We start from the raw sequence: 20,876 nt of genomic DNA, 5'->3' as shown, positions 1-20,876 counted from the left end.
AGCTTGTGGTGGTATAATCCCCACCAGAGGATATAGCAGGAAACCAGCAGCACCAGGAGATATGCAGAAGCCAAAGGATTAGAGGAAAAAGCTTCAATTTATTAGTAAAAAAAATATATTAAAAAGTATATATATAAAAGTATATACAAAACAGGTGGTATAGCTTTAAATCCTATTTGTCCCTCCCTAATACTCGCCGATTTCAAGCATATTTACGGTAACATTATATTACTGGTAAACAGGCCCGGACTGGCCATCGGGCACACCAGGCAAATGCCCGGTGGGCCGCGGTGGCCATGGGCCGAGGCCGGCAGGGGAGGTCCCAGGATCTCCCCTGCCGGTCTTTGCAGGGCCGGCACTATCCGAGCGCCGGCCCCGCTGTTTGCCACGACGGGCCGGTGGGGAGATCTCCCTCACCGGCCCACTTTCATAGACCTGCGGCTGGGAGGAAGGGAGGGAGGGAGAGGACCCGGCGGAGCTCTATCTTGCAGCTCCGCCGGGTTCCTCTCGCGAGATCCGGCGCGTTGCCATGGCAACGACCGGATCTCGCGAGAGTGAACTCTAGCCCGCAGGCTAGAGTTCACTCACCACGAGGACCACCAGGGATGATGTCACCGTGCCGGTCCCCCCCTCTCACTCACCAGCGTGCCGGTCCCCCCCTCCCAGGCTAAAGGTAAGAAGGGAGGGGGGGACATAATGCCTACTTACAATTATTTATTTATTTACACACAACACTCTCACACACATCACCCTCAGCACTCACACACATCATCCACAGCACTATCACCCTCAGCACTCTCACACACATCATCCACAGCACTATCACCCTCAGCACTCTCACACACATCATCCACAGCACTATCACCCTCAGCACTCTCACACACAGCATCCACAGCACTATCACCCTCAGCACTCTCACACACATCACCCTCAGCACTCACACACATCATCCACAGCACTATCACCCTCAGCACTCTCACACACATCATCCACAGCACTATCACCCTCAGCACTCTCACACACATCACCCTCAGCACTCACACACATCATCCACAGCACTATCACCCTCAGCACTCTCACACACATCATCCACAGCACTATCACACTCAGCACTCTCACACACATCACCCTCAGCACTCACACACATCATCCACAGCACTATCACCCTCAGCACTCTCACACACATCATCCACAGCACTATCACACACATCATCCACAGCACTATCACCCTCAGCACTCTCACACACATCATCCACAGCACTATCACCCTCAGCACTCTCACACACACACACATCACCCTCAGCACTCTCACACACATCATCCACAGCACTATCACCCTCAGCACTCTCACTCACATCGCACTCACACACACATCACAATCAGCACTATCACAAAACACATCATACACAGCACTCTCACACACATCATACACAGCACCCTCACACCGCACCCTCACACACATCACACACAGCATCCATCATACACACATGTTGCACCACACACATACACAATACTTCCAAACATATGTATATATATATATATATATAAATATATGTATGTGTGTGTATATATATATATATATATATATATATATATATATATATATATATATATATATATATATATATATATATATATATATATATATATATATATATATATATATATATATATATATATATATATATATATACACACACACACACACACACACACACTACATTCCTGACATACACACTCTGGATCCCCTATACACACACTAGATTCCTTGTAAGCAAACTCATACTACAACGCTAAACACACACTCTCTACAAACACTTCATCACCTATACACACACACACTTGCTACATCCCCTATACACACACATTCTCTACAGCCCCTAGCCACATATGCATTACATTACACCACAAACACAACACGACTAAAACCGACCTTCTTTCCTGGCCCTTTTGTCTCCTGGTATCCATTTATAGAGACACCAGAGACAAGTTGCAAGGAAACACAGTGCAAGCATGTTATTAAATTTGCTTGCACTGTGCAGAACAAATACAGGGCTTTTTTCTCATGCTAGAGCTCTTTAGCAGAGCTCTGCGCATGGTCTGCCCTGGCCTGCACTTTGAGAGGGGGCGTGTTTGTCATTAGTGATGACAAAACACACCCTCTCTGCCCCGCCCCCTTCTTAGTGGGCCGCTGTGATAAAAAAATGCCCGGGCCGAATTTTTATCCCAGTCCGGCCCTGCTGGTAAAAGGGGGGAATGCCATGGTCTACAGTTCTTGTTAGTATATAGCTTTATATTGTAGCATTATAGACAAATATCTACATATAGTTAAAGTAAATTAGGTAGACAGTAAGGAAATAAGCTTCAGTCTACAGACATAATATGCATCCTGATGGGATAGCCTATCGCAACAAGATATATTGAATAACTAAATCATAAAATACGGAGTGATGGTGAAGCGCTATATTAAACTCAAGGTGTGGAAACAGGCAGGGCCGGACTGGGAATTAAAAGCAGCCCTGAAAAAAAATTATTTACCAGCCCCATAATGCGTCGCGCCAGCATAGTGTGCAGATACAGAGTTAGAAAAGATAACTTAAAATTAAAATTATTACTCCAACGTGAAAAAAAGCACATATAGGCTTAAAAAAAAAAAAGAGTGCAGATTTATTTTAAGCAGATGTGCCTTTGCATATAACCAATGTTTCAGTCCAACTACAATGACATATTAAGGAAAGCTTGGTAATGGGAAAATGGTGAATGTATGTAGGGCACAACTGTAAAAAATTACGTTATCTTGTTTATTTTGAGGTCCTGTGGGTGCACTCTTCACTTTAAATATGTTATTGTGCTGAATTATGCACCTAGCAACAAGACTGGGCCAATATCTGCTTATTACATATTGTACATATCAATGACATTTCTTAGTGTATTATGCATATATAAATGTACATTAATATATGTGTAAATATAATAGGCATAATGATATATATATATATATATATATAAATCAGTGGCGGATCCAGAGCCTGATCTCAGGAGGGGCACCTATAGATTATTTAAAGAAATAATCCATGCACAATAACCACTACTGCTCTGTGTAGTGGGTATGGTGCCAGGAGTGCCGGGACCCGCTCCCAGAGTAAGTAGTCAAACCGTTTAAGTACAGTTTGACAACTTACCTGGGGTCTGCTGGGATATGGGGCTGTAGTAGGGTATAGGAGCAGTGGTGCAATGTGTGAGGGGTGCAATGTGTGTGAAAGGTTCAGTGTGTAGGGTGCGTGGGGCAATGTGTGTATGGGTGGCTGTGTGTGTAGGGGAATGTGTATATGGGGGTCTGTGTGTGTGTGTGGGGGGCAGTGTGTGAATGTGTATGGTGTGTGTGGGCAGTGTTTGTATGAGGCTAGAGTTCACTCTCACCACTTGGACCACCAGGAATCCCTGGTGGTCGCAGTGGTGAGAGTGAACTCTAGCCCGTAGCTCCAGGGCTAGAGTTTCCCTGTGGCACTCTCCCTCCCCCTCTGTCTCTCTCTATTTACGCCTCTTTCTCCCCTTGTGTCTCACTCTCCCCCCTCTGTCTCTTTCTCCCTCCTTTCCCTGTGGCACTCTCCCTCCCCCTCTGTCTCTCTCTATTCGCCCCTCTCTCCCCCCTTGTGTCTCACTCTCCCCCCTCTCCCTGTGGCACTCTCCCCCCCTCTGTCTCTCTCTCTATTCACCCCCCCTGTCTCTCTATCTCTATTCACCCCCCCACTGTCTCTCTCTCTCTCTATTCACCCCCTCTGTCTCTCTCTCTATTCACCCCCCTGCCTCTCTCTCTATTCACCCCCCTGCCTCTCTCTATTCCCCCCTCTGTCTCTCTCTCTCTATTCCCCCCCTCTGTCACTCTCTCTCTATTCACCCCACCTCTGTCTCTGTCTCTCTCTATTCACCCCCCGTCTCTCTCTCTCTTCACCCCCCCATGTCTCTCTTCAGCCCCCCCTCTGTCTCTCTTCACCCCCCTCTGTCTCTCTCTCTTCACCCCCCTCTGTCTCTCTCTCTCTTCACCCCCCCTCTGTCTCGCTCTCTCTTCACCCCCCCTGTCTCTCTCTCTCTTTTCACCCCCCCTCTGTCTCGCTCTCTCTTTTCACCGCCCTGTCTCTCTTTTCACCCCCCTCTGTCTCTCTTTTCACCCCCCCTGTCTCTCTTTTCACCCCCCTTGTCTCTCTTTTCACCCCCCTTGTCTCTCTTTTCACCCCCCCTTGTCTCTCTTTTCACCCCCTGTCTCTCTTTTCACACACCCCCCTTGTCTCTCTCTCTATTTACCCCCCCCACTTCCATCCCCCCCACCCACCTGAGAGGAGTCAGGGGGCCGGCCGCATTGCACGCTGCAGCCTCGCCGGTCCGGCAGCACTGTTAATGCTGAGGGCTGAAGGAGGAGGGAGGAGCATGTCTCTCTACCATGCTCCCTCGCGGTTCCCACAATCCCCAGCACTGATGCTGCTGGGGATTGTGGGAACCGCGAGGGAGCATGGTAGAGAGACATGCTCCTCCCTCAGCCCTCAGCATTAGGTGTGCCGCCGGACCGGTGAGGCTGCAGCGTGCAATGCGGCCGCCTGCCGGCCGGCCCCCTCAAAGTGTGTGCCACCGGACCGGCCACCCGGTGGCACATATTGCCAGAGCAGCCCCCAGGAGCCGCGGCCCACCGGGAAATTTCCCGGTATCCCGGTGGGCCAGTCCGGCCCAGGAAACAGGAGATAATTCTAAAGGAGTATAAATGTACCTGAATATAAACGTTTCTTGGAACCTTAACCTTGATATAATTTCCTTAAAAATATAAACATAAAAAACATATCATAGCGTAAAACTGTAAAATACACAATGTAGTATGTATAAGAGAATATTCCCACTCACACTTTGAAGAGCTAAAAGGTTTTAGCTCAATTCTTGCGCCTGCAGGGTCCGTAAAGGCGACCCTCTCCCTTCTTGGGGAACCTTTATCCTTCTTATTTCCGATCTAGGATACAGAGCATATATAGTGCAGTACCTTTAAAGTTCTTTAAAATAAGTAAAATAATAGATGTGGTACTCACAAACCAGGAGCCTTCAGAATAGGCTCAATGGAACAGCATATGTGGTTAAGGACCACAATCCTTCTTTCTTGTAGCAGGAAGAATTGCCCAATAGTATTTTGGTAAAAAATATTTATTATACTATTACTTTAAAACATAATCTAATACAAGTAAATACTATATAGGCAAAAAATAAAAGAGTCCAATAATTGTAGTTTCCAGGACGCGTTTCGCCTAATAGGCTTCCTCAGCTGGATCAAAAAGTCTAAAGTTAAAGACTTTTTGATCCAGCTGAGGAAGCCTATTAGGCGAAACGCGTCCTGGAAACTACAATTATTGGACTCTTTTATTTTTTGCCTATATAGTATTTACTTGTATTAGATTATGTTTTAAAGTAATAGTATAATAAATATTCTTTACCAAAATACTATTGGGCAATTCTTCCTGCTACAAGAAAGAAGGATTGTGGTCCTTAACCACATATGCTGTTCCATTGAGCCTATTCTGAAGGCTCCTGGTTTGTGAGTACCACATCTATTATTTTACTTATTTTAAAGAACTTTAAAGGTACTGCACTATATATGCTCTGTATCCTAGATCGGAAATAAGAAGGATAAAGGTTCCCCAAGAAGGGAGAGGGTCGCCTTTACGGACCCTGCAGGCGCAAGAATTGAGCTAAAACCTTTTAGCTCTTAAAAGTGTGAGTGGGAATATTCTCTTATACATACTACATTGTGTATTTTACAGTTTTACGCTATGATATGTTTTTTATGTTTATATTTTTAAGGAAATTATATCAAGGTTAAGGTTCCAAGAAACGTTTATATTCAGGTACATTTATACTCCTTTAGAATTATCTCCTGTTTCCACACCTTGAGTTTAATATAGCGCTTCACCATCACTCCGTATTTTATTCCTTAGTTTTTAAGATAAGACTTTTGGTGATTTAGCAGCTTCTCGTGTTAATTTTTAGCCATTTGGTACATAATATTCTGATTATCCACATTAGCGCTGGTACACCCACCCGTTTTAATAACTAAATCATGTCTATATGTTACATGCGGACAATAGTTCATTTCCACCACCTTTCACCTATTTCTGTTTTTTTCAGCATAAATTAATTCGGAAGTCGGATGACAAGAACCCTTCAAGCCTTGATCCAAGTTACGGTCATTCAAGTTAACAGAGTTCCAGTTTTAGAAAGTTCATCACACCCTGACGTTACAGGATTTAACACATCAAAGAAAGAGGAATAGACACGCCCATCAAGGACTTATATACAGGCTATGTTTGCCTATGATTGGTTAAAAAGTTTTGATTGCAAGTCTTGTGCTGCTGGAGGCATAAGTAAAGAAAGTTATGCAAAATACTCGCCTCCTGTCATTAATAAAATTAAGATTATAGGTACACTACGTTAGCATAATCTACAATTGTCAGCTCACTGTTTAATTTAATGAAACCCAAATAATGTATATGACATTAGCTTGCATATGTTTTTGATCTGTAAATACACATTTATCATATTTTTAAAACATGTACCCAGTGTTATGGAGTACTTCACCCCCATGGGAAAAGCAAGGTCTCTAAAATAACCTGAAACCCCATAAATACAATGTGCTTGGTCCCACGTACTGACAAATAGGACCTAGTTCTGGGCTCTGACCCAAGGTTATTAACCACTACTTTAGCAAATACATCTCAAAAGGTACCCTTTCCCTACAGATATTTAGAAGCATATGTGGCCATTTTAATATTTAGTCATTTTACAATAAAAACATCTTTAATAAACATAAACTGTTTAGTTTTTTTAGTAAGAATTGCTGTTAGCGGGTTTAATCATTATGATAATATAGAGAATTTACAAAAAAATAATTATTATATTTTATTACAATATATTTTTATTACAAAACAAAATATGTTATGAGCTTGTGAATGTTTCCCAATTCCCAGTTTATTTAATAAATGCCCAATAGGTATATAAATTCTACAATAGATATTGGGATGAATAAAATCGGAGGCAAGGGGCATGCAGGTATGGCTGCTCAATGGAAAGCATTAAAATGTGGGAGCCTGATGTGCATGTGCTTTGGTTGTCACAGTGCCCTGTTGGTCAGACAACCTTGGCATTAGCTGCAGAAGTGCAATCTTATTGGTCGAAGCTTGAACTCTGCTTTTTTTTATAGGACTTTTCTTTTTGGTGTAGTATGACACAAGAGGAAAAAAAGCCATGACAAAGGGAGAGTAATAGAGAGTGCTCTTCCAGATCTGGGGCACATGGGAAGTAAGTAGATTGAGAACTATTACTGCCGCTAAACTTACCTTGGAGGACCAGATGGCTTCCAATATTTGCAATAAATGTGCTGCCCATCTTCATTCACACAGTAGGTTAAATCCTTGTATGGGATGCCCTGAGGAGTAAGCCTGGGAGTGTGGTCTTCAGGCATCATTGGGGTATTCCTATAAAGAATAATTCAAAAATCTAATGAAAAATAAATAAATAGATAAAATGATATAGGTATATATACACATACATACATACAAAGACAAACTGTGAGTGTATAGAGTGTTTACAATATGAGTGTGTCAATTCTACCTGCAAAACTAAATACACTTCTACAGTTTTGAAAGACTTTAATAATATATAGATGAAAAAAAAAAATCTATGCAACATTCACACTAGCTCATGCCCCATGGTGTGATATGATGGGGTAATTATGGGGATACCTGAATGTGAATGGTGTTAATATGCTTCTCCAAACTGTCCTCAGTCCTTTCCCTGCCTGAGTTCTGAATGTTCATTAATCATTCTGATAATTAAATAATGTTGACATGTTAGGTGATCTTTGCAAAAATTCAGTGCGGACGTGATAGTATGCGATATTCAAAATGAACTCAGCTAAATTATCCCAAATCTGACATCTACATAAGAACATGCATTTTTATTGCTATATGATGAAAGCTGGAGGGAATATTCCACAAATTATCAAATGAGATGGATCAGAACGTATTCCTAAAACACCTATTGCTGCACTGATGGGGTTAATAGCATCTAGCATGTGACAACTATGAACGGTAAATACTAAATGCTCCATAAAGAGCAGGTGCTATTATAAAGGCAAAACATTGCAGGTCGCAGGTGCACACATGAAAAACAAGTGTACTATTACACCACTTGTGCTAGCGCGCCTTTTTCTGGCAACTACACTGAATGCATTTAACATAAAAAATACATACAGTAGTTCAAGTGAGAATTCACATAATTGTGAAATAGAGAATATTCATTGTAATATGTATTAAAAATTGATGGTTAGTAAGCTATACATACCAAAAGAAATTTTAACATTCAGTAAAAAAAAAAAAAACTGCCGGTCTATCTGTCAAAGCAGCAAACTGCTGATGTTTATATATAAACATTTCATCCAAAAAGGCAAAATATGTAAGATGTAATGTATATATATTGCATAACAAAAGAACAACCTTTTGGATATCAGAGGCTGGCACTGGTCTGTTTTTTTATTTTCCCACCACACAAAGAATAGTATTGACTCAACGTCTTATCTACATTACTGTAGAGACCAATCCTTATTCACTCTGGGTGATTGTAGCTCATTCCCTTCTGGTTAACAGAGGGTGTGACCTTGCTTGTAGGGTGATTGAGAATGTACAATGTCTTGTTTGGTGACTTATCTGCAGCACATGTAGGCAGAGTCTTACTTTACCTTGGCTCTGTGAAACTGAATTATCTACCGCAAGGCTTTACCTACACAGGAATTAGAATGAAGCCATGTCTGATTCATCTTGGGATCATGTTGAAAATTAGCCATAATCTACCCCAGGGACTATTGCCCAAACCAGTTATATAAAAAAAAGTTTTGACTCCAAGATACGTGAATGGGGTACCACCACGGACACACAAGAATCACCAGTGGAAGTCTACCAGTATGGTACGTTTTGCCTAGTCAATTACCCAAGAAACAAGCTACCCAGGAATCACAGAAGAGCAGTTGGTTATTTTAGTAAATGACCAACGAATAATATGTGTATCACTGAATTTGAAACAATAGGTGGAGAAAGATGTGCTTTCTTAGAGTACAACTCTGTATTAGGTACCCATGGAACTTCTAAAACACCTAGAGAAGATCAGAGGAGACAACTGAATTATTTAACAGGTGTAAGAGGAGACCATTTAATTATTTAACTCAGGTACTGTGGGGCATGGTTGCATCTTATATACCCTGGAAATGAAGTAGAGCAGAGCTCAATGTGTCCAGGCATATGATAGAGGCACTGGCTCTTCTAAATTGATTTTTTAGTCAGTGGTCAATAATAGACCACACCAGGCTACATACCAAGCACAAATGGTGATTGTTCTGTAAGATTGTAAAACTGAATTTGTAATCATTATTTCATTTTAGCTGTTTGTTACGGTAGAACAGATTGCCAACTAAAGCAATAATTGCAACATGCTGCTTACCAAGTTATATAAAGGCGTTATATAAATGCTAATGATAATAATAATAACAGGATGCTTCATAAACATATACAGTGAAGGATTATATTGTATCCAACATCCAAAAAACAACAACCAACTAGCATAATATATATGGACATCTGCATTGGCTAATAATAAATGAGCATTTCCTTGAACCAGACACGGATACTCTCAATATCATTTGGGGAATACTGTAAAAATAGCCTTTTATACTTATAGATTTCAAGAGTGCCAACATATTTTCTCTATGGGCACTCGAGAAGGCAATGCATAGTCTAAGTATCATATTTTTTAATCCCAGCCTTTGTGGGTTCACCACCCTGTAATGCAGACATCTGAGAAGGCAAAACATCGTCTAACCTAGGCATTTGAGGAGGTATTATATATCAAGAAAATGTGAGGATACCACTAAGTCTAACTCAGGTATCGGAGGAGACAACATACTGTCTTAATTTGAGGAAGAAATATATAGTGTTACTTACTAAACATCTATGGGAGCACAGTCATGTAACTTGGTTATCTGAGCGCCTAAGGTATCATCCTGTGTAACCCAGGTATCTGTGAGTTACCATCCTGTGTAACCCAGGTATCTGTGAGTTACCATCCTGTGTTACCCAGGTATCTGTGAGTTACCATCCTGTGTTACCCAGGTATCTGTGAGTTACCATCCTGTGTAACCCAGGTATCTGTGAGTTACCATCCTGTGTTACCCAGGTATCTGTGAGTTACCATCCTGTGTTACCCAGGTATCTGTGAGTTACCATCCTGTGTAACCCAGGTATCTGTGAGTTACCATCCTGTGTAACCCAGGTATCTGTGAGTTACCATCCTGTGTAACCCAGGTATCTGTGAGTTACCATCCTGTGTAACCCAGGTATCTGTGAGTTACCATCCTGTGTAACCCAGGTATCTGTGAGTTACCACCCTGTGTAGCCCAGGTATCTGTGAGTTACCATCCTGTGTAACCCAGGAATCTGTGAGTTACCATCCTGTGTAACCCAGGTATCTGTGAGTTACCATCCTGTGTAACCCAGGTATCTGTGAGTTACCATCCTGTGTAACCCAGGTATCTGTGAGTTACCATCCTGTGTAACCCAGGTATCTGTGAGTTACCATCCTGTGTAACCCAGGTATCTGTGTTACCATCCTGTGTAACCCAGGTATCTGTGAGTTACCATCCTGTGTAACCCAGGTATCTGTGAGTTACCATCCTGTGTAACCCAGGTATCTGTGAGTTACCATCATGTGTAACCCAGGTATCTGTGAGTTACCATCCTGTGTAACCCAGGTATCTGTGAGTTACCATCCTGTGTAACCCAGGTATCTGTGAGTTACCATCCTGTGTAACCCAGGTATCTGTGAGTTACCATCCTGTGTAACCCAGGTATCTGTGAGTTACCATCCTGTGTAACCCAGGTATCTGTGAGTTACCATCCTGTGTAACCCAGGTATCTGTGAGTTACCATCCTGTGTTACCCAGGTATCTGTGAGTTACCATCCTGTGTAACCCAGGTATCTGTGAGTTACCATCCTGTGTAACCCAGGTATCTGTGAGTTACCATCCTGTGTAACCCAGGTATCTGTGAGTTACCATCCTGTGTAACCCAGGTATCTGTGAGTTACCATCCTGTGTAACCCAGGTATCTGTGAGTTACCATCCTGTGTTACCCAGGTATCTGTGAGTTACCATCCTGTGTAACCCAGGTATCTGTGAGTTACCATCCTGTGTAACCCAGGTATCTGTGAGTTACCATCCTGTGTAACCCAGGTATCTGTGAGTTACCATCCTGTGTAACCCGGGTATCTGTGAGTTACCATCCTGTGTAACCCAGGTACCTGTGAGGTACCATCCTGTGTAACTCGGGTATCTGTGAGTTACCATCCTGTGTAACCCAGGTATCTGTGAGTTACCATCCTGTGTAACTCAGGTATCTGTGAGGTACCATCCCGTGTAACTCAGGTATCTGTGAGGTACCATCCTGTGTAACTCAGGTATCTGTGAGGTACCATCCTGTGTAACTCAGGTATCTGTGAGGTACCATCCTGTGTAACTCAGGTATCTGTGAGGTACCATCCTGTGTAACTCAGGTATCTGTGAGGTACCATCCTGTGTAACTCAGGTATCTGTGAGGTACCATCCTGTGTAACTCAGGTATCTGTGAGGTATCATCCTGTGTAACTCAGGTATCTGTGAGGTACCATCCTGTGTAACTCAGGTATCTGTGAGGTACCATCCTGTGTAACTCAGGTATCTGTGAGGTACCATCCTGTGTAACTCAGGTATCTGTGAGTTACCATCCTGTGTAACCCAGGTATCTGTGAGTTACCATCCTGTGTAACCCAGGTATCTGTGAGTTACCATCCTGTGTAACCCAGGTATCTGTGAGTTACCATCCTGTGTAACCCAGGTATCTGTGAGTTACCATCCTGTGTAACCCAGGTATCTGTGAGTTACCATCCTGTGTAACCCAGGTATCTGTGAGTTACCATCCTGTGTTACCCAGGTATCTGTGAGTTATCATCCTGTGTAACTCAGGTATCTGTGAGGTACCATCCTGTGTAACTCAGGTATCTGTGAGGTACCATCCTGTGTAACTCAGGTATCTGTGAGGTACCATCCTGTGTAACTCAGGTATCTGTGAGGTACCATCCTGTGAAACCCAGGTATCTGTGAGGTATCAGCTGTCCTGTCCCATCCTGTCTAATTCAGATATCTGTGAGGGGAATTATTCTATCCATCCTATGTTTCTGTGGATGATTTGGCTCAGGTAATTCAATTGGTACAACATTCTGTATAACTCAGGTTTCTGTGTGAGTAAGACATTGTCTAAGCTCAACATCTTCTGGGGAAACACCTTATTTATATCATACACTTTATGGGGTAATACTTTATCTGAGAAGGCAGCACTTTATATGTCAGGGAGCTGAGAAGGCAAGACCTTGTCTGAAAATGGTTTGGAAGTGGCAAGAACTTGGCTTCCTGCAGAACTATTAGACTGTTCATCTTCCTTACCGAAGGCAATACCTTGCTTTATCGGACATCACTGTAGCAGCTCTTTTATAATTATTTGGTAATCAGACAAACACAAGGCAAGCAGAAACCTAACAGGAAACTTGCTTTCTCTGATACTAAACTCCACTTTAACAACAGTCAGTAAAATGCACTTGTTCACCCAGCTGTACCCTGGCATTGAACTGGTACCCTGGTTTACCACCCACAGCCCATGCACCCATTTAATGATCAGGGTAACCAGCAACAGAAAGGTACTGTCACAGCAAGCAGTATAGGAAGGAGGTTCTTACCTAGCAGTCCTGCAAGCCTTATGTCCTTATATCCACTGCCCTGTGTGCCACTGTAGCATGCTGTGCCCAGGTGGGGGGATGCTGCAACTCAGCCCTGGAAGGCAGCTTATCTCCAGCTCTCTCACTGACGGCCAGCCTCTCCAGCTCTCTCACTGATAGACAGTCTCTCCAGCTCTCTCACTGACAGCCAGGATCTCTCCAGCTCTCTCACTGACAGCCAGGATCTCTCCAGCTCTCTCACTGACAACCAGCCTCTCCAGCTCAGCTCTCTCAGTGAAAGCCAGTCTCTCCAGCTCTCTCACTGACAGCCAGCCTCTCCAGCTCTCTCACTGACAGCCAGCCTCTCCAGTTCTCTCAGTGAAAGACAGTCTCTTCAGCTCTCTCAGGGACAGCCAGGATCTATCCAGCTCTCTCACTGACAGCCAGCCTCTCCAGCTCTCTCACTGACAGCCAGCCTCTCCAGCTCTCTCACTGATAGACAGTCTCTCCAGCTCTCTCACTGACAGCCTGGATCTCTCCAGCTCTCTCACTGACAGCCAGCCTCTCCAGTTCTCTCAGTGAAAGCCAGCCAGCCTCTCCAGCTCTCTCACTGACAGCCAGCCTCTCCAGCTCTCTCACTGACAGCCAGCCTCTCCAGTTCTCTCAGTGAAAGACAGTCTCTTCAGCTCTCTCAGGGACAGCCAGGATCTCTCCAGCTCTCTCACTGACAGCCAGCCTCTCCAGCTCTCTCACTGACAGTCAGCCTCTCCAGCTCTCTCAGTGACAGCCAAGCTCTGTCCAGCTATCTCCCTGACAGCCAGCCTCTCCAGCTCTCTCACTGACAGCCAGCCTCTCCAGCTCAGCTCTCTCAATGACAGCCAGCCTGAAAGTGCAGCTGCTGGTGTAGATGGGCGGGCTTGCAGTGCAGTGGGCGTGGCACATCGTGGCTGTGTGAGAGAACTGAACGCAAGCTCATTTGGGTGTGGGCGGGGTCATGTAAATTAGTGGGCGTGGTATGCCATCTCTCTACAATACAGTGTTTGCTAATTGCAGCCTTCAGCGGTAATGGAAGAAGAAAGGGCTTTGCCCCTGGCCAGGGGAGATATAGAGAACAAGAAATGTAAAGATGCCTTACAATTATACCTGGCTTTCGCTGCCTGGGAATTTATTTATTTTACATTAATACAGGCATGATGGATTGGCAGTCCTCATTGCAACTGAATTGGCAGAAACTGACAATCTATAACCCACACGTGTTGATCCCACTAGTAAATACTTTGCAGAATACTCGGCCAGCCATGTGGTCCATAAAGTGGCACTGTGGTGACTTTGTTTTCTTTCAGTTTGTCTTTCCTTATAACTTTAATTCAAAACCAAAACCTGCAAGTCAGCAGCCTTGCGTATGTGGCATAGTCACTGTAACACCTGTGGTGCCAAACTATGACAGCAATAACATGTATGAGGATACAAGTGTATTACAGGGGGACCAAATATAACAAATCACTGACACCAAATTTGATATCCTAGAGTGTTTAAATAAAATATATAACTTCGTAGTACAATAGGAATAATGCATATGTCAAAAAGTATTTATCTGAAGCATAAAACATGGTGATTTGAGATTTCAATTGTATGTGTATATATATATATATATATATATATATATATATATATATATATATATAAAATGATATATAGAAGGCTTTTGCCTGAAATTGTGGGAGGGATTTACAGCCCTATATAAGCTAACTAGTCCCCACTCACCTGTCTTCGTCGATCCGGAAGTTCTCCCGCTTTCGTTCCGCCTGACGTCATTCCTCCGCGTCGTGCGCCACGCTGCCCGCCGGTTCCTGGCTGTCCCACGCGGCCTTCAGCAATCTCTCATTCGTCTAACCGTAAGTCTTTTCAGTCCGTGCTCGTTCTACTCACCCTTCACGATCTCTATTCGCACATCACCTCGCTTTCCCAATTCATCGCTTTCGTTTCGCTTCAAAACGCTTGCCTTTCCATCCTCGTGTGCATGCCGTTTCGGCTACTTCCTTCCCGGTCTCATTTATTACGCATTCGCATATTTAAATGTTCATTTGAGTATATTCATGTATGCCACCCTATATATTATAGCTGTGTGGGCAGCTGCACGCTGGCATTAGTAATAACAAGGCTTGATATTTCCTGCGTTGATTAGTTTTTTCTTATATATGGGGTACAAGTGGGGGGGCATGGGGAACGGTTTGTTTGCCATGAATTCACATGAATGCTTCTGGTCACTTAATATTGGTTATATAATTGGCTGGCTCCTTTTGGACTCTAAATTTTTCATGGGGTTACTGACTTCTTGGGTCTCCTCTGCGTTCTCTCCTCCTATACCCCTGGGGGTAATTCTGCCATTATAGTTGCAACATCTTACGGGTATTTTGTTAATAAAAAAAAAAAAAAAAAAATATATATATATATATATATATATAGACATTGTGTGTAATGTATATATGTATGTGTGTGTATATATAGAAGGCCAATTGATTACAGTTAAAGGGCAGTTAAATTTCGTCTAATACGCTGTACCCCTAGCAATGGGTTAGCGATGCATAGGGTTATTTCAGTAATTCATTGGCTGCACCACAAGGATTAGTTCTAATTGTATTAATCATTTAACCCTCCACCACCCAGCCCCCATTATTTAACTCATCCCTGCACACACAGATAGACAAGCTTTTTAAAGGACCAGGGGTGCTCATTATAATATATACAGCCCTCTAGCCGTGTCTTCAATTGCATATGGGCACGTTTTATGAATGTGTTCTGCGCATTGTTTGTGCACTGCATAGATATTCTCCTTTTATACTAACTAATTCCTTATACCAGAGATTTTACACCGGATGCTGTGCTCCTTCAACTCCTATAATCCTCAGCACGCCCACCGCTGGCAGGGAATTCTGGTTAAATTCAATAGCATCTGGTGCGTGCAGCTTGACACCCCCATGTCTTATTAATCTCTCCATTACTGACATGATTCCAGGTAGACACCGAAGCCATTATCGTTGCACTACAGCTCACTTCTGCCTCTACCCAAGTTTACCATTTCGTCCACAGTTTTGATTTTATTTCCCTCTGTCCAGGGCTGCATTACACAAATTGCATAATTAAAGCTCTCTACACACACAAAAAAAAAAAAAAAAAAAATTATAATAATATAATGATTCCGTGTTTATATTAATACATTATCCCTGACGTTCACGTACGCATTCATACGCAGATATGTACACTGACATACGGATATACAGGGACACGCATTGGCGGTTTCGGACATTTGCCTGCTCGTTTGCTTATGGCTGAATTTTTGGTTAATTGGCTATTCTGACTTGCTTTCACCTGCTCATCGTTGTGAGGGTCTTCTAAGCGATGTGGGTACACAGCACGCGGTGCGTTGTCTCTACCAGCCCTAATTCATCCTCAGTCAGCGCGGCATTCTGCGTTACGTGTAAAACCCGGCGTACTCCTACGCAGACAAGCACTTGCGTTATTGGACAAACGCGTCTACTTTCATATTGCAGTTCTGGGGAGCGAGCCTCGGCTAAGGCACGTACGCATTTAACAATACTACGAACATATATGTATTACGACAACTGATATACACGTTTATTCGTATTGCATTTCGACTCAAGGCCACGGTCTGGCACCACGAGCCCCGAGGGCCATACATACGATCATACACGCATTCTAGTTCATACGTCCCGACCATCCGGACCCCACATCCTCGCTGGGCACTCCAGTTTCGCTCAGAAGTACGATCCTACCTCATCGCTACCCACGTTTCGCTCTGTAGCATGTCCTCTCTCACTACCCGACCTTCCATCTTAGTTAGCAACTGCTGGCTGTTAGGTTCCTAGGTGTCCACTAGTTGTTATTCCCCCTGGCTTCTTCGCCATAGGTTAGTGGTCCCGCGAGGCCAACACCCATCCTCATACTCGGAGGTACTATGCCCCTCGGGCCAAATCATAGTTAGTCGCCTCGCATTGTGGCATAGAGAGGGCCTCATCTGTCACTCCCAGTCTATCTTATGTTAACTGTCACCGAGAGGCCGACACCCCGCCACCTCATTCAGTGGCCACGCTGCCCCCTCGCGCCAACGCATAGGTAGAGCCTCTCAAGCCGCTTGGCAACTAGCAGGGCCTCACCTGTCACCAACCTAGTGTAATCGTTTCGCCGCATCGCGGCACTAGCTAGTCGGCCAGCACACACGCACTCACGCTCGCGCTCCTAGCAAGCTGGGGGGGGGGGGGGGCGCACACCCCAGACCCGTCAAGCAAAATCGCTCTGTTTTAGATCCCATAACCGCTTCAGGTATCCTAGCGCTTTATTTCCCGCCTTTGTTTTGTTCGTGCGTTACATGCTCCTACATTGGTGCAAAACGGTATTTCAGAACTATCGTACTCGGCTACTCCGGTGCTTTCAATACGTTATCTCTTACGGGCAATGGGTCTGCTAGACGCTTAGTGCTAGCTGTTCGAGGTTACCTGTGTATATATGGTTGTATATATTTATACATACATATATATTACCCCAACCTGTCGCTCACTGGCGATCCTTAGGTACCACGTACACTACGTGCCCAGTCCAAGCTTGGAAACTCCAAGACCAGCGGTTCCTCCAACAACATGTTTCGGGCATTTCTTGCTTATATTCAGTCGAATTGGTATGTTGGGTCTCACGTTGCCCTCCGCATTGCACGTCGTACAGATTTGGCCTCGTATCGGACCATCGTCGGGTCCTCCAGGCGCGGACATGACGCACAGTGACTGCTTCCGGACTCATGTATCACGGATATACCGTTTATTTCTTCACAACGTTTTGGGGGCGCTTCGGTTCGCTGAGTTCTCAATTACCGTTTATCGACTCATACTATCACTCAGTTTTCACGTCGGCGTAGCTTATACGACCTATGCAGGACAAGCTTTAGCGATCTGATCGGACCGGGTGAACGGAATTCCCACCTGTTTCATATCGAACACCGAGGCATCACTCCGCCTTCTTTTTGGCCAAACAAATACCATTCGGATCCTTAATCTACTAATTAGGGACTTGTCTGCACGCCTGACGTTCACAGGGTCCTCCATGCGCAGTCAATTCATTTATCACGCATTTGTCGTCGTTCACGCTTCTCTTTATGTAAGCTTAAGTAGTCCATAGGGAGTTACTTTCGGTCATGCTGGATGTTTTAATTTAAGGCGTGACACCTTACGCATCCTGTTGTACGATCTTTCACGATCTCATGCCTACCAAGTAGCTGCTATAGGGTACTTGCTATACGAACACATATCGTCTTCAAATTTTGTCAAAGCTCCTCTTCAGGTTCCTCTCTCGTGCAAACATTTCCCTACGGTGGGTCACGGTTTTGCATTCTATTCTTCGATTCACGGCAGTTTCTTCAGGCGCCTGTTACAGTCCTTTTTCGCTATGGTTTAATGCAGGTAATCGCACGTGTTCGGTCAGGTTAACGCTTTTCCACAAGAGGTTAATACCCTGCCGCGCTTAGATGGTACAAGTCCACATGGCCTAAATCGTAGGTAGGGCTTCTCTCAAACACAGGGCTACTGGCACGGCCTCAACTCTTACGGGATAGTCCTTATCTTCACCTATTGGTTCCCATTAGCTAGCAGCTCTACTACACGAGAAAGCTCAATGAGCCGAGTTTCGCATAATCTAAACCTATTACGTTTCCTTCCTCCTCACAGCATGCTACAAGAACTAGCTCCAGGTATCGTATTATCTTTAATAAACGCTAACCCTGACGTCTCAAGTTCCCCTGCAGTTTCCTCCGCTTTAGCCACTTCCGAAGTCCTGAAGTCGGACATTGCTTAAACGTAACGGTTGAGATAAAGAACACACAGTCCAGATTTCCTCTGCAGGTCAAAAAAGGTATCAATCATGCCTGTAGTTAGAGTCTATGCAGGTAAGATTTGTCCACTAATACTAAGCAAACGTACTCTACGGCTTTCGATATGTGTAATTATTGTATGTGGTTTCAAGATGCTAAATGCGTTCCGATTATAATGGTTGCACGTACAATTTTGCCACATCTCTCAAACAGTTCATGCTATACATTCGCTCCTTGTTTGTTAGTCTTGGCCTCAATCCAAAGTTCCTTCTCGGTACATTCATTCCGTGTTAGGGTCGCCACAGCAGCCTCAAGTCATCCAGTTCCAACTCATCTTGTAGAGAAGATGGGTCGCTGGTAGTCCTCGGCATACAACCGGTTCATTCCAAATCCAGAAAGAAATCAGGCTCGCTTTCTATAATATGTCTAAGTGATTTGTTATGTCTAATAAATGTCACACACTTTTTGGCCCTCTTTTGCAGGCCTAACCTCACGTCGGTTTCGGCACACCTCAACCGACTCTCATATATTTAAATTACACACAGTTTTAATGTGCGCCCCTTCCATAATCCCGTACACAAATAGAAGGCTTTTGCCTGAAATTGTGGGAGGGATTTACAGCCCTATATAAGCTAACTAGTCCCCACTCACCTGTCTTCGTCGATCCGGAAGTTCCCCTCCCACCACACCCTCTTATCAGTTCATCATAACCAGGCGGGCCCTCTTTTGCAGGCCTAACCTCACGTCGGTTTCGGCACACCTCAACCGACTCTCATATATTTAAATTACACACAGTTTTAATGTGCGCCCCTTCCATAATCCCGTACACAAATATATATAATACTATATGTAAATATATATATCAAAAATACACTGAACAAAATTATTAACGCAACACTTTTGTTTTTGCCCCCATTTTTCATGAGCTGAACTCAAAATGTGCAGTTTTACTGTATTGGGGAGGCCAGGGGGGGTTTCTGAAAACCAGTCAGTATCTGGTGTGACCACCAATTTGCCTCAGGCAGTGCAACACATCTCCTTCGCATAGAGTTGATCAAGTTGTTGATTGTGGCCTGTGGAATGTTGGTCCACTCCTCTTCAATGGCTGTGTGAAGTTGCTGGATGTTGGCAGGACCTGGAATACGCTGTCGTATACGCCAATCCAGAGCATTCCAAACATGTTCATTGGGTGACATGTCCGGTGAGAATGCTGGCCATGCAAGAACTGGGATGTTTTCAGCTGCCAGGAATGGTGTACAGATCCTTGCAACATGGGGCCGTGCATTATCATGCTGCAACATGAGGTGATGGTCGTGGATGAACGGCACAACAATGGGCCTCAGAATCTCATCATGGTATCTCTGTGCATTCAAAATGCCATCAATAACATGCACCTGTGTTCGATGTCCATAACATACGCCTGCACATACCATAACCCCACCACCACCATTAGGGCCGCCATCAGGGGGTGACAACCATAACGGTTGTTACGGGCCCGGCGGCCCTGGGGGGCCCGACCCCCACGTGTAGCAGCGGAACTGCTGAACTGATGGGGCCCATCGGGTAGCCCATGCACTTAGAGTAAACAACAGGCTTTTTGTATCCAGCGTTGCCATGTTAAATTACTGAACGTGAATGTTTTGAACACAAAAGAATTCTATTCATAGCCAGCATTTCCACATTCTTCTCTCCCAAGCCAGAAAGCTAAAATACCTGACCAGTCACTTTGTAACTGGACACCTGACAGTGGTACGTAAGACAGACAGACCGACCTGACCCTGGCAATTCCAAATATAATCATAATGATACAGATGAAGGGAAAATAATTTGAGGAGTGGTGAATAATTTAAATTAAGAGTGATTTTCTTGCATAAGCTTATTGCAAAAGTGATAGCACAGCTGGAAATTTGCCAGTCAGTCACATGCCCTCACTCAATGCAGGTGCCTTGGCAAACTATGACTTTACACTCTTTGTATATCTTTATTTATTTTGCATGTAAATGCAATAAGCGTTTCATGTTTTTTGTTAGCACAATACTGCAGGAATAGTAACATGGAAAATAAGCATTTTACTAGTAAAATCATTAAATCAATATATATATATATATAACACACACACACACACACACACATACATACATATATATATATATATATATATATATATATATATATATAT

General features: G+C 43.8%; 1 protein-coding gene across 4 annotated transcripts in view; it reads right to left on the bottom strand.

The window, feature by feature from the left end:
* The window catches only part of MGLL (monoglyceride lipase), a 71,630-nt gene extending 57,953 nt beyond the window's left edge, over positions 1 to 13,677 (bottom strand). For 2 of the 4 annotated variants that reach the window (XM_063426247.1, XM_063426251.1), the window contains exons 1-2: positions 12,844 to 13,677; positions 7,368 to 7,505 (exon numbers count right to left, since the gene is read on the bottom strand). In XM_063426247.1, the coding sequence (XP_063282317.1) occupies positions 7,368 to 7,495 (128 nt within the window). In that variant the 5' untranslated portion in view covers positions 7,496 to 7,505; positions 12,844 to 13,677. The remainder of the gene's footprint in view (positions 1 to 7,367; positions 7,506 to 12,843) is intronic. The other 2 variants (XM_063426248.1, XM_063426250.1) reach the window with 2 other exon arrangements.
* Between the last annotated feature and the right edge of the window lie 7,199 nt (positions 13,678 to 20,876).

This window comes from Pelobates fuscus, chromosome 7 (assembly GCF_036172605.1).
Source record: "Pelobates fuscus isolate aPelFus1 chromosome 7, aPelFus1.pri, whole genome shotgun sequence".
In the NCBI taxonomy this organism is placed as follows: domain Eukaryota; kingdom Metazoa; phylum Chordata; class Amphibia; order Anura; family Pelobatidae; genus Pelobates; species Pelobates fuscus.
Note: the sequence above shows the minus strand (reverse complement) of the source record. Positions and strands in the feature narration are given on the sequence as shown.